The 23,712-nt window shown below is 43.2% G+C and overlaps 1 protein-coding gene across 1 annotated transcript in view; it reads right to left on the reverse strand.

Moving 5' to 3' along the window:
* Nucleotides 1-851: 851 nt before the first annotated feature.
* Nucleotides 852-23,712, reverse strand: part of LOC115094716 — a 134,763-nt gene continuing 111,902 nt past the window's right edge. The window contains exons 10-13 of the mRNA XM_029607971.1: nt 18,497-18,703; nt 13,610-13,699; nt 6,985-7,104; nt 852-3,420 (exon numbers count right to left, since the gene is read on the reverse strand). Coding sequence (XP_029463831.1) covers nt 2,165-3,420; nt 6,985-7,104; nt 13,610-13,699; nt 18,497-18,703 — 1,673 coding nt within the window. The 3' untranslated portion in view covers nt 852-2,164. The remainder of the gene's footprint in view (nt 3,421-6,984; nt 7,105-13,609; nt 13,700-18,496; nt 18,704-23,712) is intronic.

Here is a 23,712-nt window from a genome sequence, read left to right on the forward strand (position 1 = left end):
GTCCTCTTGCAATTTCTCACAATCCTCTTGTGATTTAATAACTTTGAATAATTTTGTGTCATCGGCAAATGTGATCAAGTTACTCATTCCCATTTCCAGGTCATTTATAAATAAGTAAAAAAAAAGCAGTGGTCCCAGAACAGATCCCTGGGGCACTCCATTATTCATTTTTCTCCATTAGGAAACTTTACCATTTAGCCCTACTCTCTGTTTTCTATCTTTTAACCAGCTTACAATCCACTATAGGATACTGCCTCCCTATCCCATGACTTTTTAATTTCCTAAGTCGTCTCTCATGAGGGACTTTGTCAAATGCTTTCTGGAAATCCAGATACACTATATCAACAGTTGTTGAAAATACGTTGAAATCTTCTGCTCAGGGTGCAGCAGCAGCAGCAGCCAAGAAAGCAAATAGAATGCTAGGGATTATTAGGAAAGGACTTAACGATGCACGAGCTTCAAACCTTTTCTGTTAGAAAGTAAACTGTAGAATAAGGGTCAAGAAATGAAACTCCAGGGGGGATGACTCAGAACCATCATCAGGAAATATTTCTTAACAGAGAGGGGGGTGGATGCCTGGAATGCCCTCCTGGAAGAGGTGGTGAGGATTAAAACAGTAAATGAATTAAAACGGGCATGGGATAAACACTGCGGATCCACAGAGATTAGAGGTTGGCAATAAAGAAAAGGGTGCATGAGAGTAACCTGTACAGAGTGGGGGTTATTACCCTTAACAGAAGGCATGGGGGGGGGGGGTTATCATCCTTAATAGTAATCATGGGGGTAACTTGCATGGTGCAGCAGTTACTACCCTTTACAGAAAGCTTGGGGATAACATGCACAGAGTGGCAGTTACTACCCTTAGCAGAAGGCATAGGGAGTAACCTGCATGGAGCTGCAGTTACAACCATAAGCAACTTGTCGGGCAGACTGGATAGACTATTTGGTCTTTATCTGCTATTATTAGATTGTTAATATTGGTGAGACAGGCCTAAAATTAAATACAAGAATCAACTCACACAGACACAAAATCAGACACTTCGGAGATAACCAAAACAACACATTCATGGGGGAACATTTTTCCAACCAGATTATGATCAGTGATCATTAGTGGAAAATTTAACACAATCCAGATCAGACCTCTGAAGTTAAAATGATCAGACACTTGAATTGGCATAAAAAGGATGAAAAGACCCAGGTTTCTTAGGCCTCTATGAGCCGTAAAATTATTGTGCCTGTCATTTTCGAATCACACATCAATTCCCCTTCCCACTATTGGAATGCCTTTTATAATTTACTTATATCTGGGGAAATCATCTTTTGCTCATTCTATTCAGAACTGAGGAAGGGAGTAGTAGCTCTTGAAAGCTGATCAAGAAATGTATTAGTAGTCCAATTAAAAGATATCAGCTTAGTTTTTGTTTTCTTAACCTTTGTTTCCATGCATTCAAGTGGACGAACACGACAACCACACTATGTTGTGCAACTGGAGTGGTCGGCGTGAAGATACATTCCTGTGTTTCATTTGTTTTGACAATATTTATTTTGCTGCTGTGGTAGAAGCAGTAGCAAGGCACTGACTGAGCTAGTGCTGGTTGATGCCCCTATGCTTTCACAACTGATAAGTAGTGATCCTGCCATGGCTGGATCCTGCCATGGCTACTCACGCATGCAGATCCTGGTGGAGCACTGGTGGCCATTGATAAGGGAGTGGTCAGTAAAGCTTTTCCCACATTTCCCACAGATGTAAACATCCTCTCTAGGACTGGACTCCTGGCACTGGGGATTAGTAGCAGTGGTGCTGAAACCTGCCTGGCAACTCCTCTTCCTGGCTTGGACCGCCTGTTGGATACTGAGCTTTGGCTTGTCACCAGAGCCCTTCTCCTTGGCGTAGGTCTTCAACTGCTTAGTAACAGGTGCCTGAGTACCACATCTTGTACTGCTCTCTTTAGCTTGGGCCTTTGTTCTCTGTTCTACAAGTGCTGTGGTTTGGCTTAAGCCAGCATCCCAGTCCTTTTCCTTTTTGAGTACTCTCTGGGGCTCACTATGAACAGGGGCATGACTAAAGCCTACGTCACCCTCGCCTGTTGAATCCTCACTGGGAGCAGAGGCATCGACGAAGCCCGCCTCATACTCTATCACGCGGGTGAAGATTCCCTCGTGTTCAGTGAACGACGGCACATGGGTGAAGTTGTTCTTTGCCCTCCTTCTCTTTCTCTTGGACTCTCTGCTGCCTGGCACGAGCAGCGAGGCTGGCAGTGTTTCTGCTGCCGTCTCGCTCTCGGTTGTGGGTTTTCTGGTGCTTAATGAGGTTGGAATTCTGTGTGAAGGTTTTCTCACACTCGCTGCACTTGTAGGGTTTCTCTCCTGTGTGTGTTCTTTTGTGTTTGATGAGACTGGAGTTCTGCCTGAATCGCTTCCCACATTCAGTACATCTGTACGGCCTCTCTCCTGTATGGGTCCGCTGATGTTTAATAAGACTTGAGACATGGCTGAAGCTTTTCTCACAGTTAGTGCATTGATAGGGCCTCTCTCCTGTGTGGGTTCTTTGGTGGGTGATGAGACTTGACTTCTGACTGAAGCTTTTCTTGCATTCAGCACATGTATAGGGTCTCTCTCCCGTGTGAGTTCGCTGGTGTTTCAGCAGGCATGAAGAATTGCTGAAATTCTTTTCACATTTAGTACAGCTGTAGGGTCTCTCTCCTGTGTGCATTTTCTGGTGTTTCATAAGATGTGCCTTCTGACTGAAACTTTTCTTACATTCAGCACACGTATAAGGCCTTTCTCCTGTGTGTGTTCGCAGGTGTTTTAGAAGGGTTGAGTTGTCCCTGAAGCTGCTTGTACACAAAGTACATTTGTATGGTCTCTCTCCTGTATGCGTTCTCTGATGTTTGATGAAAGTTGAAGTTTGGCCAAAGCTTTTCCCACACACATTGCACTTATAAGGTCGCTCTCCTGTGTGAGTCCTCATGTGCTTGACAAGCGTAGAGCTGTCGGCAAAGCTTTTGTCACACTCACTACACTTGTAGGGTCTCTCTCCCGTGTGAATTCTCAGGTGCTTCACCATAGCTGAATGGTCATTGAATCCTTTCCCACAGTGATGACACTCGTAGAGTTTCCCATCCCCAGGCTCCATCTGCACGCGTAATATTTCAGAATCCGAGTCCTCGTCTGTGGGAGCTCCCTGTGGCACAAAAGGGTCAATTAGTACACTAAAACTGGTCGTGCAGTCCAGGCCCGTGTCAATTTTGTACTCGGGGCAGCCGCTCAGTGCTGTGTGCTGAGCTGGGCTGGCTATGTGCTCAGAAGCCAGTGGAGCGCTTTCTTCAGCTTTTATGTAGGGCACCTCGAGTAGTTTTGGTTTCTCACTGCATTCTCCAGAAAGTACCTCCTCCTCTTTTATCTGCAGAGAACCAGCCTCTGGTGGAAGGAAGACAAAAAAAAGCAGGCTTTTACTTTAATTTTACATGCTGAATGGAACATACAGTGGAATATCTGATCATAAAAGGTATCTCAGAAGAACTTCCAGGCTTTTTCTCCCCGTACTCCTGGTGACTTAATGCCTAATTCACAAATCAGAGCCAGAAATGCTATCCCACAACAACCAAAGATCAAAATCATAAAAAAGAAAGAAAATCACAATCTCTCTTTTTGTGATTGTGACTTAATACTTAAGACAGTTTCAAAATCCTTCTTTAGGTATGAAATTAGGAATACAGCCACACCAGGACACTTCAGTCCCTTAAATGTTGTTGCATGGTGACATTGTTCAAAAAAAAAAAAAAAAAAAAAGCATAGGAGAGGAACTAAGATGTTGTCAGGCAGGGCTTATGGTTTATTGCGCAAGCCCTGGAATTCAATGAGGGCTCCAAGCTGCCAGCAGCGCAGGCCTTCTGGAAGTGCTGCAGCTCTGCAGTTTTTGAGGGTGGCAGCAAACGTTTGGAGCTGCCAGCAATAATAATCTCCGAAAACACAAGTCCTAGTCATCAATTATAGAGCTTTGGGATTTTGTTGTCCTGAAATTTATGAGCAAGCAAAGTGAAGTAGTTATAGCTATGGGGTTTTTTTGGGTTACAGGGATGGAGTTTAGAAATTTTACCCAGAAAAAAATATAAGGGTTCATGTTCAGCTGTTTGACCAACAAACAGGCCGATACAGTACAGTGACGGAGCGCACTGTTAACCCTCTACTGGATGCGCGTTTTCGACACGCTAGCGTTACCCCTTATTCAGTAAGGGGCCGAAAATGCGCATCCAACCCCCTGAACCTAATAGCGCCCGCAACATGCAAATGCATGTTGATGGCCCTATTAGGTATTCCCGTGCGATTCAGAAAATAAAATGTGCAGCCAAGCTGCACATTTTGCTTTCAGAAATTAGCGTCTACCCAAAGGTAGGCGCAAATTTCTTTGGGCACCGGGAAAGTGTACAGAAAAGCAGTAAAAACTGCTTTTCTGTGTACCCTCCGACTTAATATCATGGCGATATTAAGTCGGAGGTCCCGAAAGTTACCAAAAGTAAAAAAAAAAAAAAAAAAAAATTTGAAGTCGGCCCGCGACTCGAAAACCGGACGCTCAATTTTGCCGGCATCCGGTTTCCGAACCCGTGGCTGTCAATGGGCTCGAGAACCAACGCCGGCAAAATTGAGCGTCGGCTGTCAAACCCACTGACAGCCGCCGCTCTGGTCCAAAAGGAGGCGCTAGGGACGTGCTAGTGTCCCTAGCGCCTCCTTTTGCCTATTTTTACCGCTGGGCCTAATTTGCATAGTGAATCGCTCGTACAGGAGAGTGGCCTGTGCGTTCGCCAGCTCTCCCGCGGACTTTACTGTATCAGCCCGAAAGTTAGCAGGATTAAATTATTCATCTAACTCTGGTGAGATATTCAGCAGTGCAGCCGCACCACTAAATATATCTGACTATCTTAAAATTAGCTGGATAAGTTTATCCGGCTAGATTTAGGACGCTCTACTGCATGACCAGAGTTAGATAAGTGAAACTAGGAGGTGAGCCACTGTATACAGTGCTAATTTCGCTCTGGGCTAGGGGTATGGGGGAGATCTAGCTGGCTAACATTTTAATTAGTTGAAAATTGACCTCCACAAGACTAGTAGTGGTCATAAGGATTGAATTTGCCATAAATTTTCATGAATGAGGGGGGTCGCATGACTTTAGAATTTCAGAGAAATTCTTGCTGTTTATTCTTTCTAGTTCTTTCACCATTAAAATCTGGATTCTCATGTATTTCCTCCCTCTGTCATCTTTGTCTTCCACCCCCAATGATCCTTCCTTCTTCTCCTTCCAACACGCTCAATCTTCTTTCCTTCTACAAATCCTTCTCTTGTTTTCCTCACTTCTACTCATGTTTGTTCTTCCCAGTAGCTCCTCTGGACCAATGTTTCCCTGTGATTTCAGAATGCCTCTTACTGTCCCTTATGTGAAGGTTTGGGGAGGGCATCGCGCCACACTGACTCAGACTCCTTTTTCTGTCCTAGGCTCTGGCTGAGGCGCTGGGGGTTGGAAATCCCCACTGGCTTGGATTCTGCTAAGTTCTGTGAGGGAAAAGAAGGAGGAGATCCTCGGCCATCCACCTTTTGACCTGAGGGTTCCTCGAGTGAATCCTTGTCCCAAAGCTCACGCCCTCTCTCTCTGTCTCTCTGCTATGCTATCCTTCACCACATGTCCCCCCCAACTCTCCCTTCCTTTTACTGGGCCTTAACTCATCATCTCCCCTTTGCCCCTCTCATTTTTTTACTTTTTCTTCAGTCATTCTTTTCCCCTCCTGCAGCACTAGTCATGGAGGCCAATGTAATAAGGTACGCTTGGCAGAGTGCAGTTTTACCTGCAGTTATAGGCACATTTTTTGTGCGGATATTTCGTTTCCAATGCAGCAAGGAATTTTACATACAAAAATGTTCACTCTGTGCGTACAGGTTTGTACCCTCCTTTGTAAACTGAATGGTAATAAAGGCATTAGCTATTCATCCCCTGAGAAAAGAAAGGTGTAGGCTTAACTCATGTTCTCTTTATGCTGGAAATTTTACTCCTGGTGAAAGGTGGCGTACAATTTTACAGTGCCAGTTTTAGTCTATATGGGCTGACAGGAGTTCAAGGTGCTGGGGACCTGCATTCTGGATTTATGCGCGCAAAAAAAAAAGATTTGCAAGCATACATCCTCCCTTCTCTCTCTTGCTCCTTTAAAAATGTTTAAAATGCTCCTGCGGGGGGTTATTCTCTCCTTCTCTCCCTCCAAATAGTTTCATCACCCAGGGGGTTGCCCTTCCTTACATTCTACCCTCAAAAAAATTGCTGGTGACAACTTCCTTCCAAATAGGGCAGTGGCATAGATGATCCTGTCCAAAAAAGGACTTCTTTTTTTGGAAGGGGATCCCCAGTCCTCACTGCCTGCTTTGAGAGGAAGCTGCCTGTAAATGTTTTAGGAAGGAGACAGCAGCCCTTGTCGTGTGTCCCTCTCACTGCCTTCCCAGGGCTCGCTCTTCCTTTTCCTGTCTCATGATTTAAGTGCATAAAAAGCACTGTCATATCTTCTGTGCAGGTAAATCATGAGTCCGAGAGACTCCTTTTCCCCACCCCAGTTAAAATTTGCATTCAGGTTTGTGCACACATTACACACATTGGGAGTAAAACTTTTTTTTGGTGTGTGTGTGTGTGAGACTTCAGGGCAGTTTTACCATAGGGCTTACTCCGTTGGGCCTAAAGAAAGCATTCTCGCACCCTGGCCTGTAGCAGAGATTCTCTCCACAGTGGTGCGACTCATTCAGTTCAAGCAGTGGTGACGGCAGCAGAGCACACAACTTTCCCCGTGCTGCTGCTGCTGGGTTTCTCTTACTTCCTCCTCCCCAGATAGGCGCACACAGCATATGCTCTAGAGAGGCAGCGTACAAGCAGTAAATACAAATAGATATTACTAGATAAAATATATCATTTGGGCCCCTTTCTGGGGCAGATATCCAAGCTCTGCCACTCACCTCCTATGCAGGTATACGTAAGTGTTTCATTTCGTGTGGAGACTGGATGATTGGTGAAATAGGTATCTTCCTGTTCTTCCTTAATGCGCAATGAATTATTAGGGTCACCATCTGATTTACCTTTTTAAAGGAGGAGAGATAAGTGTTATCATGTTACTGAAGCCAAAGTGCCCTATCTTACCTTCTTATACTTTCAACCACAATCATCAAGTTGAAGGCCATTTGTATTCATTTCCTCCTGTTTCTTACATTAGAGGGGGAAATAAAGTACAGTTGCTTACCTGTAACAGGGGCTCTTTGAAGACAGCAGGCTCACCAGTCTTACAAGTGGGTGTTGTCATTGTGCTCTGTGTCCATTGGACACTTTCCAGAGCTTTCTTTAAAATGCTGATAAACCACTTTTGACCATGTGCACTGCTGCAGCCCTGCAGCTTGCTTCAGCTTTATTATTTAGGCAAGTGTACATATGGGAGTGGGGTGGACACGATGCTGTTTATGGAAGAGTACGTCTGCATGGAACTAGCAAAACTGAACGTGGACAACACCATGGGGGCTGGATGGGGTGCATTCTAGAATATTAAAGGAACGGGTGGGAACACTGAAAGACCTTTTCAATAGAAACTTGGAGACAGGAGTAGCTCCTCAGGACTGGAAATGGGTGAATGGAACCCCTCTTCATAAAAGTAGTAGCAGATTTGAGGATGGAAACTACAGGCTGGTTAGCCTTACCTCAGTGGAAACTCTCCTGAAGGAAGGAATAGTGAAATGTCTACAATGTAATGGGTTGCAGGCCTCAAGAAGCTGATCATGTCAAACAAACCTGATTGATTTCTGCAACTGGGTGACAAAGGAATTACATGAAGGACATGTGCTGGATGTGGCTTACTTGGATTTCAGCAAAGCTTTTCATACTGTCCCATATAGGAGCTCATAAACTGAGCAGCCTGAGGTGGGTCCTGTAGGGATAAGAAAGACAGCCTAAAAGCAGTGTGAAAGTGAGTCAAACTGCAAGCAGGCCAGAGCAACACAAGATGGAAGCCAAACAATGCGACGGTCCCGGTAGTTTTAATGTGAATGCCTGTGGAAATTACACTGAGAAGAAGCTGTTATTGGCCTTCATATATTGAGCACAGAAGAGAGAAACCCTACAAGTGCAGCCAGTGTGAGAAAACCTTCACACAGAATTCCAACCTCATTAAGCACCAGAAAACTCACAAGCAGGAACGAGACGGCAGCAGAAACACTGCCAGCCTCGCTGCTCCTGCCAGGCAGCAGAGAGTCCAAGAGAAAGAGAAGGAGGGCAAGAACAACTTCACCCACGTGCCATTGTCCACTGAACATGTGGGAATCTTCACCCACCTGATAGAATGAGGTGGGCTTCGTCGATGCCTCGGCTCCCAGTGAGGATTCAACAGGAGATGGTGACGTAGGCTTTAGTAACAGCAAAATTTAAAGTGAAGACAGATTGCTCGAGATGAAGATTGCTCAGTTTGTGGCTTTGTTAAACTTTGTATCCAGTCAGGAGACCCAGAATTATTCACCAGATGTTTTCCATCTCATGCTATCATCTCTGTGAGAATAAAAACCCAAAAAGGTACACAGGGGGACCGAAATGATAAAGGGGATGGAATGGCTCCTCTCTGAGGAAAAGCAAAGCTAAAGAGGTTAGGGCTCTTCAGCTTGGAGAAGAGAAGAGATGACTGAGGGGAGACATATTAGAGGTCTATGAAATCATACATGCAGTGGAAAGAGTAAAAACAAATTGGTCATTTACTCTTTCAAAAAATAAAAAGGCTAGGGACAATTCATTAAGTCATTACATAGCACATTTTGAACAAACCGGAGAAAATACTTTTTCACTCAACACAAAATTAAGCTCTGGGATTCATTACTGGATGATGTGGTAAAGAGAGCTAGCATAGCTGGGTTTAAAAACAGTTTGGACAAGTTCCTGTAGGAAAAGCACATAAACCGTTATTAATCAGGTAGACTAAGGGAAACCACTCCTTATTCCTAGGCATAAGCAGCCTGAAATGTATCTAATATTTGGGATCCTGCCAAGTACTTGTGACCTGGATTGGCCACTGTTGGAAACAGGATTCATTTATTTATTTAGCTTCTTTTATATTCTGCTAGTTACATATTACGTTCAGCAGGGAGTACAGAATAAATTATGTAGCAAGCTACTATAAACCAGGTTCCTGCCCCCGTGAGCTTATCATGTATTGGAGCCTTACAATATGGACCGAGTTGCATCTGGATCTGAGTGATGTGTTTTGGACCTATCAAAAATGGGTTTTCAACCCTGCAGAGACTGCAAGCTGCCGCAGCCAAGGTGAAAGAATATAAAAATATATCAAAACCTGTGTGCTCTCCTATGAATGACAAATGTTCTGCAAGACCAGCATCCAGCACTCAGTGCTAACAAGTTGGGAAAAGGGCCGTACTGTTTAACCTGCCCAGAGAACAGCACTACATAGCCAGCAGAGGTGGATGCCAAAGGAATGCTAAAAGACCATTTAAGGTAGAAAAAGCATAATTTGGCTGGCTTTGTCCATGGATGTGTGAAAGGGATGGCCAGGAGTTGAAGCCAGGAAGAGAGGAGTGCATCTGGCAGCCTGAAATCAGTTCTTCTCCTGAACAGCTAATTATCAAGAGCGAGAGACAGCAGTCTGTGCTCTGAGGAAATTGAGAGACAGACAGCTGTTCTTGATTCATTGCCGAGCCACATGTAAAATCCCAACAAGGGATAGAGGAGCCAGGAGCTGAGAGACTTCCTTTCCAGAGATATCCAGACCCTGGTTCACTTTGCTAATAGAACGAGTTAAGTATTCTAAATTTTGCATAAAGAATATCTTAGTTGAGGAGAAAGAAGGTTGCCTTTTGTCACAAATTCAGTATCTCATCTTAATTGTTTCAGCCTTTCAGCCAAAATCAAGCATAATCCCTTGCTGGGAAAAAAACTTGTGGACTGTGGTCTTCCTGTAAGAGACTAAAACCAGGACAGATTTTTGTTTAGTACCAAGTAAACCATTTGGGGGAAGATACCCAGGAGAGCGAGACCTTTCACACACTGCAGTGCTCATCTATTTGGTTTGTCATCTAGCCAGCTCCACCATCAAGTGGGACTTCTTTATTTTCTTGATTAATTTTTTTTTCATACAATTTTGTGTTTGGGACAGGGGGCATCCTTTACAAACTGGTGACATTAGGATGGATCTGTGACCCCCCCTTTTCTTTTTTTTTTTTTTCAGTACTCGGGCGTAAAGACAATTTTGAAAGTTGTGTACTTCACTGTTCCCCCCCTCCCAATCTTTCTCTATTAGCATCATTCATTTATTTATTTATTTTACTATCCATATGAGTATATTGGTTGCCCTGGCTAACTGGCCATACCCAGAGTTATTTTTGCATTACTTGAATTAAAATAAGAAAATTGCAAGTTTATATTATACTTCACTATTGTACTTTTCCCATTTAATGTTCTTGTTAGATTTATTGTCTACTTACAAAACACTAGTAAAAGGGTTAACTACTATTTTATTCTGGTGTGACAATTTTATCTGGTCTGAGGTGCCACAAGTGAGAGGTTGTTTGGGAAGGGCACACATTTGTGTTATCAGAGTGACTGGGATCCTGTCTCATCCCTCACTTAGGCTACAACCTGAAGATAAATCATATTAGTAAATAACATTTCTCATGTGGTACTCTCCACCCCAAGCATTGGGGTAATTCATAGTCCAGACCAAGGGATTGGGGGGCACACATACAAAAATAATCATTAATCAATACAAACAAATTACACAGAACTGTCAAATAACATTGAAAATAAATGCAGCTCTTAATAAATATTAATAAATATATATAGAAAGCTATATTAAGATAGAATGCCTTCATTTGCTTTCTAAACATTTTGATGTCATCGATAAGGCCCTAGGTCTGACAGTATGGCTGTTCTCATGTTCTGTTAGGACTCCTTTGCTAAGGGTTGCTGTCCAATAAAATAAAAAGGGAACAATATCAAGACAACCACCAACAGATGGGAGCACATGTTTCTGATGGGTAAAAAGAAAAACCCACTTTTCCTGTTTTTATACAGACATAATCCTAAATTCTAAAAATGGGATTGAGGAAGCTGGAGTTGGACTCTAACCCTCAAAAAGACCTTGGAAAATGGACTGGCCACATCAGGAGTCTCTGTCTCGGCGGTAATGAGACATGAATGTATGCCCTGAAATCTACGTCAGAGTTTTGCAAAACACTTCTATTGAGGCTGACCCAAGATGGCTCTCACACTGAAATTATGGGCCTTGACATGTGTTTCTAAGATCAAACCAACTTGGGCATAAGTGAAGGATATTCAATCTGCTATCCAATTAGATAATGTATTCTTCAGTACTGCAGTTCCAAGCTTGTTGGGGCATAAAGAAACAAACAGCCTCGTAGACTTTTTAAGGTGGGGTGGCCAACCCTGGTCCTGAAGAGCAACAAACAGGCCTGGTTTCCAGGATATTCAAAATGATTGGCAAGAGTACAGATAGGTATGGGTTAGATAAACTCCTATTTACAGAATAGAGTGTTTGAATGGAACTGAAAGTGGACAAGGTCATGGGGCTGAATGAGGTACATCCCAGAATACTAATGGAACTCAGAGAGGTGCTGGCGGATCCACTGAAGGACCTGTTCAATAGATCTTTGGAGATGGGAGTGATGACACAAGATTAGGGAAGGGCAAATGTGGTCACGCTTCGCAGAACTGGTAGCAGAGAGGAGGTTGAGAACTACAGGCCACTTTGCCTTAGCTAGGTGGTGGGAAAATTAACGGAGACTCTGTTGAAGGAAAGGATAGTGAACTATCTATAATCCAATAGGTTTCAGGATCTTAGGTAAAAGGATAAGACGTGATCTAAGAAAGTTTGAGGAATGGCGGAATACTTGGCATTTAAATTCAGTGCAAGTAAGTGCAGAGTTATGCATATGGGGTGCAAAAATCCACAGGAGATGTATGGATGGGGGTCAAGAGACTGATGTGCATGGACCGGGAGAGAGAGACCATGGGGTGATAGTGTCTGATGATCTGAAGGTAGAAAAGCAATAGGAAAAGGCAGTGACTAGGGGCAGAGGGATGCTGGGCTGCACAGATCACCAGGAAAAAGAAGGTGATAATGTCCTTAATACAGGTCCATTGGTGAAGCCTCACCTGAAATTCGGTGTTCAGTTCTGGAAGCTGTATCTCAAAAAGAATAGAAATAGGTTAGAAGTGGTCCACAGACCACTCCCACCTGCTGTACCTCCTGGATCTTCTTGTTAACCTCCTTTGTGAAAACTGCTGATGCCAGCACAGAATGAGAGGCAGGAGAAGCAGTCATATTTTCCTGGGTCACCTAAAGTGTATTGGAGGCTGTAACCTGGACCCTTGCAGGCCGTCACATTCCCCCAGACCTTTCTTGAAAATGAGGGGCCTTCTCTGTGGGGATACTTGCAAGTACATATGGCTGCTGCTAATTTCTCCCTGCTCTCATCACTGTGCATCAGTTGGGAATGATGACGGTACTTCTTCACCTTCTTTCAATGTTCTGCATCGGTGTACCTCAGTACTAACACTGATGAAGTGGAACCCCTTCTCTTTCAATAGGTGAGACGAACTAGAAAATGCTCTGTTCCTTTGGCCTCTGTCAGTGCTTGATGTCAATGCAAGACGAAGCTTCCTCAATACCAGTACACTACCAGCATCCAGTGAAGCTCTTGGGCCCCTTGAGGTAGGTGCCTCCAATGCAAATGCTCATGGCTCGGACTTATCTATCGCAGAGATTATCCATGAGCTCTAAATGGGTTTGATGGCCTCTGGGAGTCATCTTTTCACACGTGGAGCATCCTAAAATGTTGTAGTTACATCTAAGGCACACCACACATACGTCATGGGGATTTGTGACCCACATAATGCAGCTGCATCTAGGCACTTCAAGGTGCTGCTAGTCATCTTCTGTTTGGTGGACATCAGATGAAAACTAAACGATGCAAAATCAAACAACTGGACTTTGAAGATAAAAATGGCCTGACTGATGACACTTCAAATACACCTGTAAAAGTGCTGATGTGGAAAAATAAAGAAACTTAAAAAAAGGAGTTCCCATGTGATGTGGCATAATTCTGTCCATGCTCAGAACTTCTGAAAGCTCTAGAAGCTGTGCAACGAAGCTTCCAACAATGAAATCACCCACCTGTAGGACTCTCACATCCTGCTTATCCTCTGAGAAAAAATATACTAGTTAGAAATATATAAAATTATGAAAAAAAATTTTTTAATATCTTAGGGAGAAATAAATGTTTGAAGTGAAACCATAGCCAATGAAAGTGAAGACAGTGTGGTTCATTGCTCTCGCAGCCGCAGATGGCTATGCAATGACAGACCCTCCTGAAAAAAGAATGAGGGAGAATGATGAGAAAATGCTAAAGGCCTGCAGTGCTGGACCTTTCTCTGTGAAGGCAGAGAGAGAGAGAATGATGGGAAAATACTGGAAATTCTGTAAATCTGAACCTTTTTTTGGGGAAGGATAAGGGAAAATACTAAAGGCTGTGCAAGAAAATATCTGGAGAGCTGTGGAAGACGGCATATACAACTCACCCTTTGGAGGATCTCCATCACTATCCGAATCTTCTGTGTCTTCTTCTTGCTTAATCCTGAATAAGATATCAGGACTGAAAAGTCGCTTGCCTGTTATTAAAGATCAATATTATGTTCTTAAGATGTTCTATAGTAGAGGGTAATTTTCAAATAGCCTCGCATAAGAGTAAAGTTTGTATGTACATTGTAAATGCAAACTTTACGAGTATTTTCAAAGCGAACTTACACATGTACGTTTGCTTTGAAAAAAAACTTGAGTAGTTGGCTGAGTACATGCACACATTCACTTGCATAAAGTTACACCTCTTCTTTAGAGAGTGTAACTTTCATCTATACACTTATGCGCATACTTATTAAAATAGTATGCGTGCAAGTGCCAATTCCACCCCCAGCTGCTTCCCCTGGAAGGTCTCTTGTTTAGTTTGTATAAAAGTACAAATGAAACTGGGTTATGTGCATACTTTTATGTGCACCCAGCCCTGGACTATTTTAGTACAGCCATTTATGTGCATAAAACAACATTTTCTGCATGAAAATAGCTGTGAAAGTTCAGGGCTTAATACTACAGAAAATGAAACCTGAGGTATCATCATAAGATGGCGGTTAGTAAAAGCCAATAATCCCCGAAGTGGGTAAGGCTAAAATGCCAACACAAGCATGCTTACCTCCCAGCTATTTGATCTCTAGGTTTTCCTCAGGTCTGTAACAGGTATACATCTCTTAACTAGTTTCTGGAGGCCTGTCTTGACTTTTCAGTTCCCATCGCAATCTATTATGAGGCTTACAGCCCTCCATTTACTATTTAAAACCTAGACTACAAGTAGAAAAACAAGATGGTGCTGTACTGAGAGGACACTTGCAAATGAGTTGTTCTTTTCTCGGGCTGCACTTTTTCTGATGTTGACTATGCCAAAATGTGAGAGCAAGTTAAAAAAACAAAACAAACAAAAAAAACCCATATCCTTTTGAGAGCACTACTGTTGTACTTATGGTTTTGTTGTTGCCAGGACCTTGGTGCTGGGATTCAGAGCTGCCATGACAAAGTGAGTAGTCACAGTCTGGCAGCTCTACCACCAGCTCACAGATACCCAGCCCGCTGGTAACTTGCAAGATTGCAAAAACATTCCTGTGGGGCATCCCTCTGTCCTTCTCTTTCTTCTATTCCCAAGTTCGATCTCCTTGTTATATGTAACTTTTTTCACCTCCTCTGATTATTTTACTGTTAAATGATTGATAAGAATGTTTTTTCCCCCTTGTTACATGTAAACCGATTTGATATGGCACCTGTCATGAATGTCGGTATATAAAAGAATTAAATAAATAAATAAATAAATGTATTCACTGGAGCTTTCATTGGGGGAGTTGACTGCTGCTTCAGGAAAATACATTGTTGAAAGGTCTGGCTCTCTATCCAGGAGATTGGTGCAGAAGGTGGAGATGGGTTTGGAGCAACATTACCTTCTTCTGGGCTTCAGCAGGGGTCTCCACAGGATAAGGGGTTACCAGATCCACTCACTGTCCATAATGCTCAAAACCATATGGAAGATTATGTAAAACCAGAAGCTAACATTACTTGCAAGTTTGAAATTCAGAGTGATATTACTTCTTTGGAGTTATGATCCGTGATGCAGGAGGAGAGAAGAGTTGTTAACCAGACACTTTAGAGAAAACGATAATTAATAAGCAAATTCCTCTGTTTTGATCAAAGATAATGTCTCGCTCAGAAGCAAAATAAAAAATTTAGAAAATGGGGCCTGAAGGGAAAACCCCCCCCTGCAATTATTAAACTTTCCTAAATGTAAAAAAATCACACTCCTCAGACTCTTTAAAAAATATTTGGTTGAGGTGTTGCAAATGCCCAAAGAATTTCTTCCACCAATTAACCAAGTTTATTATTTGCCTGAAAGGAAAAGTGAAAATATATTTCCCCCACTTAACTTGTTAAAATTTAGCTGGAAAACGTTTTATTCATCTAAAATTTAGCTGGATTACTTAGGGGTGTTCTGTGGTTGCTCAGATATTCAGAGTTAGCTGGGTAACTTATCCAGCTAACTCTGGTCATGCCACAGAGTAGTCCTACAGATAGCCAGATAAATTGCACTTTTGAATAACCCTCCATGGTTAGTTGGATAAGTTATTAGGCTAACTCTGCAATCTGGCCAGTGACTGAATATTACTCCCACACTTACAACAAAATGTGTTGTATATTGAGGTCCATATTCAGTCACTGGGTGGATTGCAAATTTAGCTGGATAGACTTCTCTAACTTTTGGAGGTATATTCACTGGTGCAGCCAGACTAGTGAATAAAACAGACTCTCTTAAAGATACCCTGATAACTTTAGGACTGTTCTATGGCACAATCAGAGTTAGATGGATAACTTGTCTGGCTAACCTAACTCCTCCCAGAATGGCCCTATATTATCCGGCTAAACTTTAGCTAGATAATGAGATATCAGGCCAAAGTTTAGCTAGACAAGTGCCCGAACAATGGTGCCAACCAAAAACCCTTGCAAAAAAAACAAAAGACACTTGGAACCCATATGGTTTTAGGCCTATTGTAAAGTGTGTTGGGTGTAGGCTTGGCCACAATTACAATTACAATATAGTAAACCTCCCACATCAAAACAGCATTAACTGCCAGCACTCAAACAGTAACAACCCTATCTATGAAAAGGCAACTCTGCAAATATTACATCAGACACTAAAACATCAATATACCTCCAATTAGGTAAACAGAATAAGCCAAGTTGCTACATAAATTATAAATAGAAGTCACAAATCAGACTCTGTATGCAGTGCAACCATGGAAAATTAAAAGCATTACTATTCCTCATAAAGCATTAAATAATAAAATCAATAAATGCAAAAACATCAATAATAGTAACATCATACTAATAGAAAGAATAATTAAGTCAAAACAGCTGACAAATAGAATGACATCCAAAATTAAAATATCATATAAAAATGTTTTAAATGTTCCAAACACCAATAAAATATTTCAAAAACAGCAGACATCAAACACCACTCAATGATTAATACTAACAAGGATAAAAAATATCCCTTGCTCTCTGTGCATGGTAAATGTTGATTTCCAGATGCCCTGAGATTATTATGGATTAGCAGTGGAGGGGGGGGGGGGTTGTTGCACAGACTTTCTCCTCTCTTATATACACATACTCTCTGTTTCCCAACTGTCTCCTGGAGGCGCACACACACCCTTTCTTCCTCATACATACTCAACAACATACATATATATGCTCTGTCACTCACACACTCAAGTTCACTCACACATACACAAAGTCCCTCTCTCTGGAATGATGAACTGCAAAGGCAGCCTCCTCCATCAGTCCACATGGCCAGGACTCTTCTTTTTTTGGGGCAATACCTCCAGCTTTTCTCTCTTCAGGCCCAATGCTGCTATGCTTCCATCTCCTTTCTTTGACTGTGGGCCCATGCTGCTCTGCCTCCTTTTTGGAAGTGGACCTTTGCTGCAGTCTGCTGCCTCAGGGATTGCATCTCCTTCTTCCCACTTGTGTGGGCCCGTATCACACTGCTTCTTCTTCCAAGCCCGTGTGGGCAAGAAGGAAGAGTTGCCATCTCCTCATCGCCCCCAAACTGTGGCATTCTAGGCAGTCGCCTACTCCACCTAGTGCTTCCACTGTCCCTGTCCCTGATGTAATGTGAGCCACTCAGGCTAGGCAGAGGACATTCCTGAAGTTAAGATGAGATGTTGTGGATTTGAGGCCTACTTGTTTGTTTTATCATCCTGCTCAAGTATAAGATGCTATTCAGGGATAATTGGCTGTTTATCCTTCTTGAAGGACAAACAGCCAATTATTCAGTCAAATCCTGTACTGGGTACTCAAGTAAGATCTTCTGAAAATTCCAATATTGGATTCATGAAGAAGTGCTATCCCTTAAATGATTAGGGTTATTCTTGTCCTCTTAGATAACAAATTTATTAGATGGATATAATTCATTTAAAAAATTTTTTTATTTATGACCTTGTTTTCCCCAGCTTTTATGGAGGATTTAAATTTAGAGCGATATTTGATATGAATGCTTCTTTATTAAATATGTAATATTCACTAGTTATGGAAATTTGATACAATTCTCTTTTGAATATGAGCCCTGTGTCAAAGGAGGATGTATTTCTTTGTTTGTAAATTTGAAATTATGTAAAAAAATATACCCCAAACCCACAACCTCCCAGACTACAGCTTCCAGAATGCACTGGGCTACTAAACTGAGAAGCCTGGAGAAGAGGAATCAGACATGCAGATGGGAAGTGAAGAACCATTAAATTCAGCCAAGATTCAAAACGCAGGAAAGAGATCTGTAGAGAAGGAACTGTTCTGTTTTTTCAGACCAGGGGAATTAGAGCAGAATCTGTTGGTCTGATGAGGCTTTCATATAAAGATCAACTGTCAAAACCATTTGCCTGGGTAAAATGGCTTGATTGAAAATTGGTCTCTGTCTAGCTTCCACAGAGCATGTACTTTTAGCTGAGTTAAAAAGAGGTGTTCCCTAAGGTGTGCTTAGGTTGGGGGGGAGTAAAACAGCATGTACACATGGAATTTTCAAGTGTATGTGCACTATATTGCCACTGCTTGACTGTGTGCACAAATAGCAGCTGGTAGGTTCCGTGTATGCAGCTACTTTTAGTGCATCACTGCCAGTGAGCCACTAGACCCAGCCATCTCAATTTCATTCTAAAGGCAAATAAGGGAGTGTAAACATATGACTAAGGTCTGATGCTTGACCTTAGCCAAAAAGAAGCTGAGATGCCTTTCATAATGATGTTATGGCCAGGACAGAATGATTGATCAGAGGATTCTTACAGAAAGGATCCCCTTTCATGTCCTGCAAAGCATGTCTCACTTACTTGTTGTGGGGCTGTTCGGGCTGTCACTTCCCTCGGACTCCTCCTCGCTGTCCTCTGGCAGCTCCTCCTCGCTGTTCTCTGACTCCTCCTCTTCACTGTCTTCTGGCTCCTCCTCCTCGCTGTCCTCTGGCTCCTCCTCCTCGCTGTCTTCTGGCTCTGCCACCTGTTTAATCCATAGCGATGTGTCAGGGTTGAAAACAAGGTCACCTAATAATTGGACAAAAGGAAGAGGGTGGAACAGGTTACTATATTTGTACAGCATTTGGTCTGGAAAGACTAAGTCTCCGTACTTTGCAAAGAGTAAGAAGTCTCTCTTTAGGAGACCGCTTTCATGAATATTTGTTCCTCTCTCTAGTTTTGACTGAAAAGTAAACACAAACATCAGCCAGGGGAAATGATCACAAATGTTCTGCATAATCAGACCATGAGACTTAGCAGGCTTTTGCAGAATGAGTTGGCAAGGCCTGAATTCATTTATTGATTCATAAAGATGACATTGCATTTTTTTTCCCCAACAAAGTTGAGATTTATTTTTGGTTTAACCAATTAAGAGTTGCCAATATCAGAGTTGCCAACTGTCCCTCTTATGGACAATTATGATGCCATTACATTTTCTAGCATCCTGTCTGCCAGTACATTCCAATGAGGGATTAAGATATCTTCCTCAAGTCTAACTTCTAAATGCTAGAATTGTTCATGATGGGAATATAATCTAAAGCTGCTGCAGTCTAAGGCAGAAGTGGAAAAGAGGGCAACTACCTTAAAGTGAGGGGAACAGGAGGGCCACCTGCCAGGGCACTGGAATTTGTGTGATTTATTTTTTAGGAGACTAAAAATGTTAAAGGTTTGGCATTAAACCTGATATACTGTTTTGATAATGATTTTTGAATAAGTAAAAAAATATATTTTTAACTATCCATGTTGATAAGCGCTTTGGTTGTTTTGGTTGCTGGTTATCTATTGGGATAGGCATCCCTGTATTTCTTACAGACAAAAGACCGCTAACACTGTTCTAGCAAATTATCAAACACAAACTACAGAAAAGAACAGTTTATAGTTATAACTCTGCAGGATCTATAATCACTGGGTATATCTTACACATTTCTTTACAGATTCATTACACTCAAAAATTCTTCATTTTGCAACACAATCACTTAACAGCAATATTTACCACCCCCATCATTCACCTTTAAAATCCCACCATCATTAGAAAAACTGGGTAAACAGAGTAAATATTTCTGTGAGTTACTCAAAAAGAAAACAGTCCAGAGGCCTCAAATATCCACAACTATCCCACAATAAGTCTCTCACTGATGAATTTTTGATTGTAATAAAATTTGTAAAGAAATGTATAAAATATACCCAGTGATTATAGATCCTTCAGAGTTCAACCCTGTACTTATTACAGACTTGGTGCTTGCTATTCCCAGTACTTTTGCTAAAAATTATTCTACCTAGGAAATTGATGCACGTCATATCTACAGTGGTTTCTATCATTGGATGGTTATTTTATGCCATGGCTTGATGGACAGTAGATTCATTATTTGCTGATCTCATTGGGAAAAGAGCTGTGAGCTTTACTACTGATAAGGTTCTATACCAGGGGTAGGCAGCTTTGGTCCTCAAGTGCCACAAAAACAGGGCTAGTTTTCAGGATATTGATACTGAATATGCATGCAATACAGTTGCATATAACAGAGGCAGTGCATGCAAATATATTTTCTGCATATTCATTATGGGTATAGCAGAGTTGCTTACCTGTAACAGGTGTTCTCCTAGGACAGCAGGAAGTTAGCCCTCACACATGGGTGACATCATTGGATGGAGCCTGGCACGGAAAACTTGTCTCAAAGTTTCTAGAACTTCGAGCCTCATTCAGTACGCTCAGCATGCATATATACAACCATGCAGCATCCCCTTCAGTCTTATAATGCAGAATTGAAGGATAAAAACATTATAAAAGGAGCAGAAACCCAACTCTGGGGATAGTACCTCCTCAAGCTAAACCCAACTCTGTGGGATGGTGGGTGGGTTTCGTGAGGACTAACATCCTGCTTTCCTCAGAGAATACCTGTTATAGGTAAACAACTCTGCTTTTTCTGAGAACAAGCAGAATGGTAGTCCTCACATATGAGTGAATCCCTAGCTACAGACTGCTCTCCATCTAAAAAGGGACCAGCAAACACCCAAACTAAGTGTCAACGAAAACAACAGGTTTTGTTGGTAATAAAGGGGGGGCAGCCTGAACACAAACAATGGGCCCTAGGAGAGAACAGAGTTGGGTTCTACATGTCAAACAAGTTCCGAAGGACAGACTGGCCAAAAGTACTGTTGCATCGGCCATCCCTGTCCAAACAAAAAGCTTGATGTGAATGTGTGGCGAGAACTCCACGTTGCTGCTCTGCAGATCACCTCCATGGGGACTGCTCGCAAGTGGACCACTGACACTGCCATGGCTCAAACAGAGTGAGCCTTGACAAGGCCCTCCCAAGATGCAGTCCCACCTGGGTAGAACAGAAGGAGAGGCAGTCTGCTAAAAATTGGAAAGTGTTTGCTTGGCAACAGCAATACCCAATTTATTCCTATCAAAAGATACAAAAAGTTGGGTGGACTGTCTATGGCTTCTGTCCGCTCCAGATAGAAGGCTAAGGCTCTTTTACAGTCCAAACTGTTCGGGGCTTGTTCAGCTTGGTGTGAATGGGACCTGGGAAAAAATGTTGGCTGGTTAAGATGGAAGTCCATTACCACTTTAGGCAGCAACTTAGAGTGTGTACATAAGACACACCCTGTCATGGAAAAACTTAGTATAAGGTGGATAAGTCACTAAGGCCTGGAACCTCACTGACCCTGTGTGCTGAAGTGACTGCCATCAAAAATATAACCTTCAAGTTCAGGAACTTCAGGTCACAGGAGCACAGCAGCTCAAAGGGAGCTTTCATCAACTGAGCTAACACCACATTCAGTTCCCAAGACACAGTGGGAGGCCTTAGGGGAGGCTTCAACTGAAGCAGGCCCTGCATGAAATGTACAACTATAGGCTGTAGGGATGGGTGTACCAATTACACCATGGTGGTATGCACTCACATGTACCCTAACAGAGTTGGTCTTTAAGTTAGCTTCCAATAGTGTAGAAGGTAGTCAAGTAGTTTCTGTGTGGAGCAGGAGAAAGGAGATATGAGGCCCGCAGTCATGCAATTCTGTGGGTGTCGATGCCCACTGCAGAGACCCTTGATGCCATTTCAAAAACATCATAGGTCAAGCAGACATCGTGTTTTTCGCACTTCAGACTCTTTGTACCAGCGACAGGAGTGTGTCTTGCTGCAACATGTGGCAACTGCTCGGCAACATCCTGCACCTGCTTCCAGATGTCAGATGTATACTGGCTCATATAGAGCTGGTATATAGTGCCTTCTGCTCACACCACACAGTAAATCACCTCTACTTCAGTCCATAGGACTTTCTAGTGGAAGGCTTTCTAGAAGCTATCAGGACCAAGACACATCTTCTGAGAGATCGAGCGGTTGCAATATTAACCTCTCAACATCCAGGCTATGAGCAATGGGGCCTGGAGGTTGGGATGTCACAACCTGCCTAGATTCTGTGTGATCAGATCTGGGGAAGTCCCCAGACTGATCAGTTTTCGAATGGACAACTCTCATACAGGCCGATACAGTACAGTGTGCTCCGGTGGAGCGCACTGTTAATCGGCATTTGGACGCGCGTTTTCAACGCTCTAGCTTTACCCCTTATTCAGTAAGTGGTAATAGCACGTTGAAAACGCGCGTCCAACCTCCCCCCCCCCCAAAAGACTAATAGTGCCCGCAACATGCAAATGCATGTTGATGGCCCTATTAGTCATTCCTGCGCGATACAGTAAGTAAAATGTGCAGCCAAGCCACACATTTTACTTTAAGAAGTTATTGTCTACACAAAGGTAGGTGTTAATTTCTGCCGGTACCAAGGAAGTGCACAGAAAAGCAGTAAAAACTGCTTTTCTGTGCACCCTCCGACTTAATATCATGGCGATATTAAGTCTGAGGTCCCAAAAGTTTAAAAAAAAAGTACAAAAAAATCAGCCCGCGGCTCGCGGGTTGAAAACCGGATGCTCAATTTTGCTGGCATCTGGTTTCTGAACCCGTGGCTGTCAGCGGGCTCGAGAACCGACGCCAGCAAAATTGAGCGTCGGCTGTCAAACCCGCTGACAGCCGCCGCTCCTGTCCAAAAAGAGGCGCTAGGGATGCGCTAGTGTCCCTAGCGCCTCTTTTTATCGCGGGCCCCAATTTAAATATTTTAGTTTATTGAATCGTGTGCACAGGACACTGGCCTGTGCACAGGCCAGTAAGGAGGGGAAACCAGACCTGTCTCGCCCAATAAGGGGCTATGACGTGAGCCCAAACATCCACCCTTGGTGGATGTTTGGGCTCTCCCGGCACGTGCACTGGCCAGTGTCCTGTGCACGTGGTGGTGCACATGGTGGGAAAACATGTACACCACCACGTGCACAGTGTCCTGTGCACGTGGTGGTGCACATGGTGGGAAAACAGCACTGGAAAGTGCTATTTTCCCACCATGAATCGGAGATATTTCCAGTGAGTTGGGAAGATCTTGATGTGAGTGTATGCGTCCTTCAAATTGAGGGAGCAAATTAGTCCCTTTTTTGCAAAAAGGGGATCAAGGTGCCAGGGAAATCATCTAGAACACTTCTTTTTTGATGAATTTATTCAATGCCCTTAGGTCTAGGATGGGACAGAATCCTCTTATTTTCTTTGGTATCAGGAAGTACCTGGAATAAAATCCCTACTCTCTTTGCCCTATTGGAATGGGTTTGACCGCTCTGGCCATTAAGAGGGAGGAGAGCTCTGTTAGTAGTACCTCCTGATGTACTACTGGGCCCCAAAATGGGCTTTGAGGGCAATTTGGCAGCTCAACCCATAGGTTCAGTTGGTACCCTTGGGGGCGGATTTTCAGAGCCCTGCTCGCGTAAATCCGCCCAAAACAGGGCGGATTTACGCGAGCAGGGCCCTGCGCGCCGGTGAGCCTATTTTACATAGGCTCACCGGCGCGCGCAGAACCCCGGGACTCGCGTAAGTCCCGGGGTTTTCGGAGTGGGCGTGTCGAGAGGCGTGTCGGGGGGCGGGGCCGGAGCGCGCGGCGTTGCGGGGGCGTGTCGGCAGCGTTTTGGGGGCGGGTACGGGGGCGTGGCTACGGCCCGGGGG

The sequence above is a fragment of the Rhinatrema bivittatum genome, chromosome 6 (assembly GCF_901001135.1).
Source record: "Rhinatrema bivittatum chromosome 6, aRhiBiv1.1, whole genome shotgun sequence".
In the NCBI taxonomy this organism is placed as follows: domain Eukaryota; kingdom Metazoa; phylum Chordata; class Amphibia; order Gymnophiona; family Rhinatrematidae; genus Rhinatrema; species Rhinatrema bivittatum.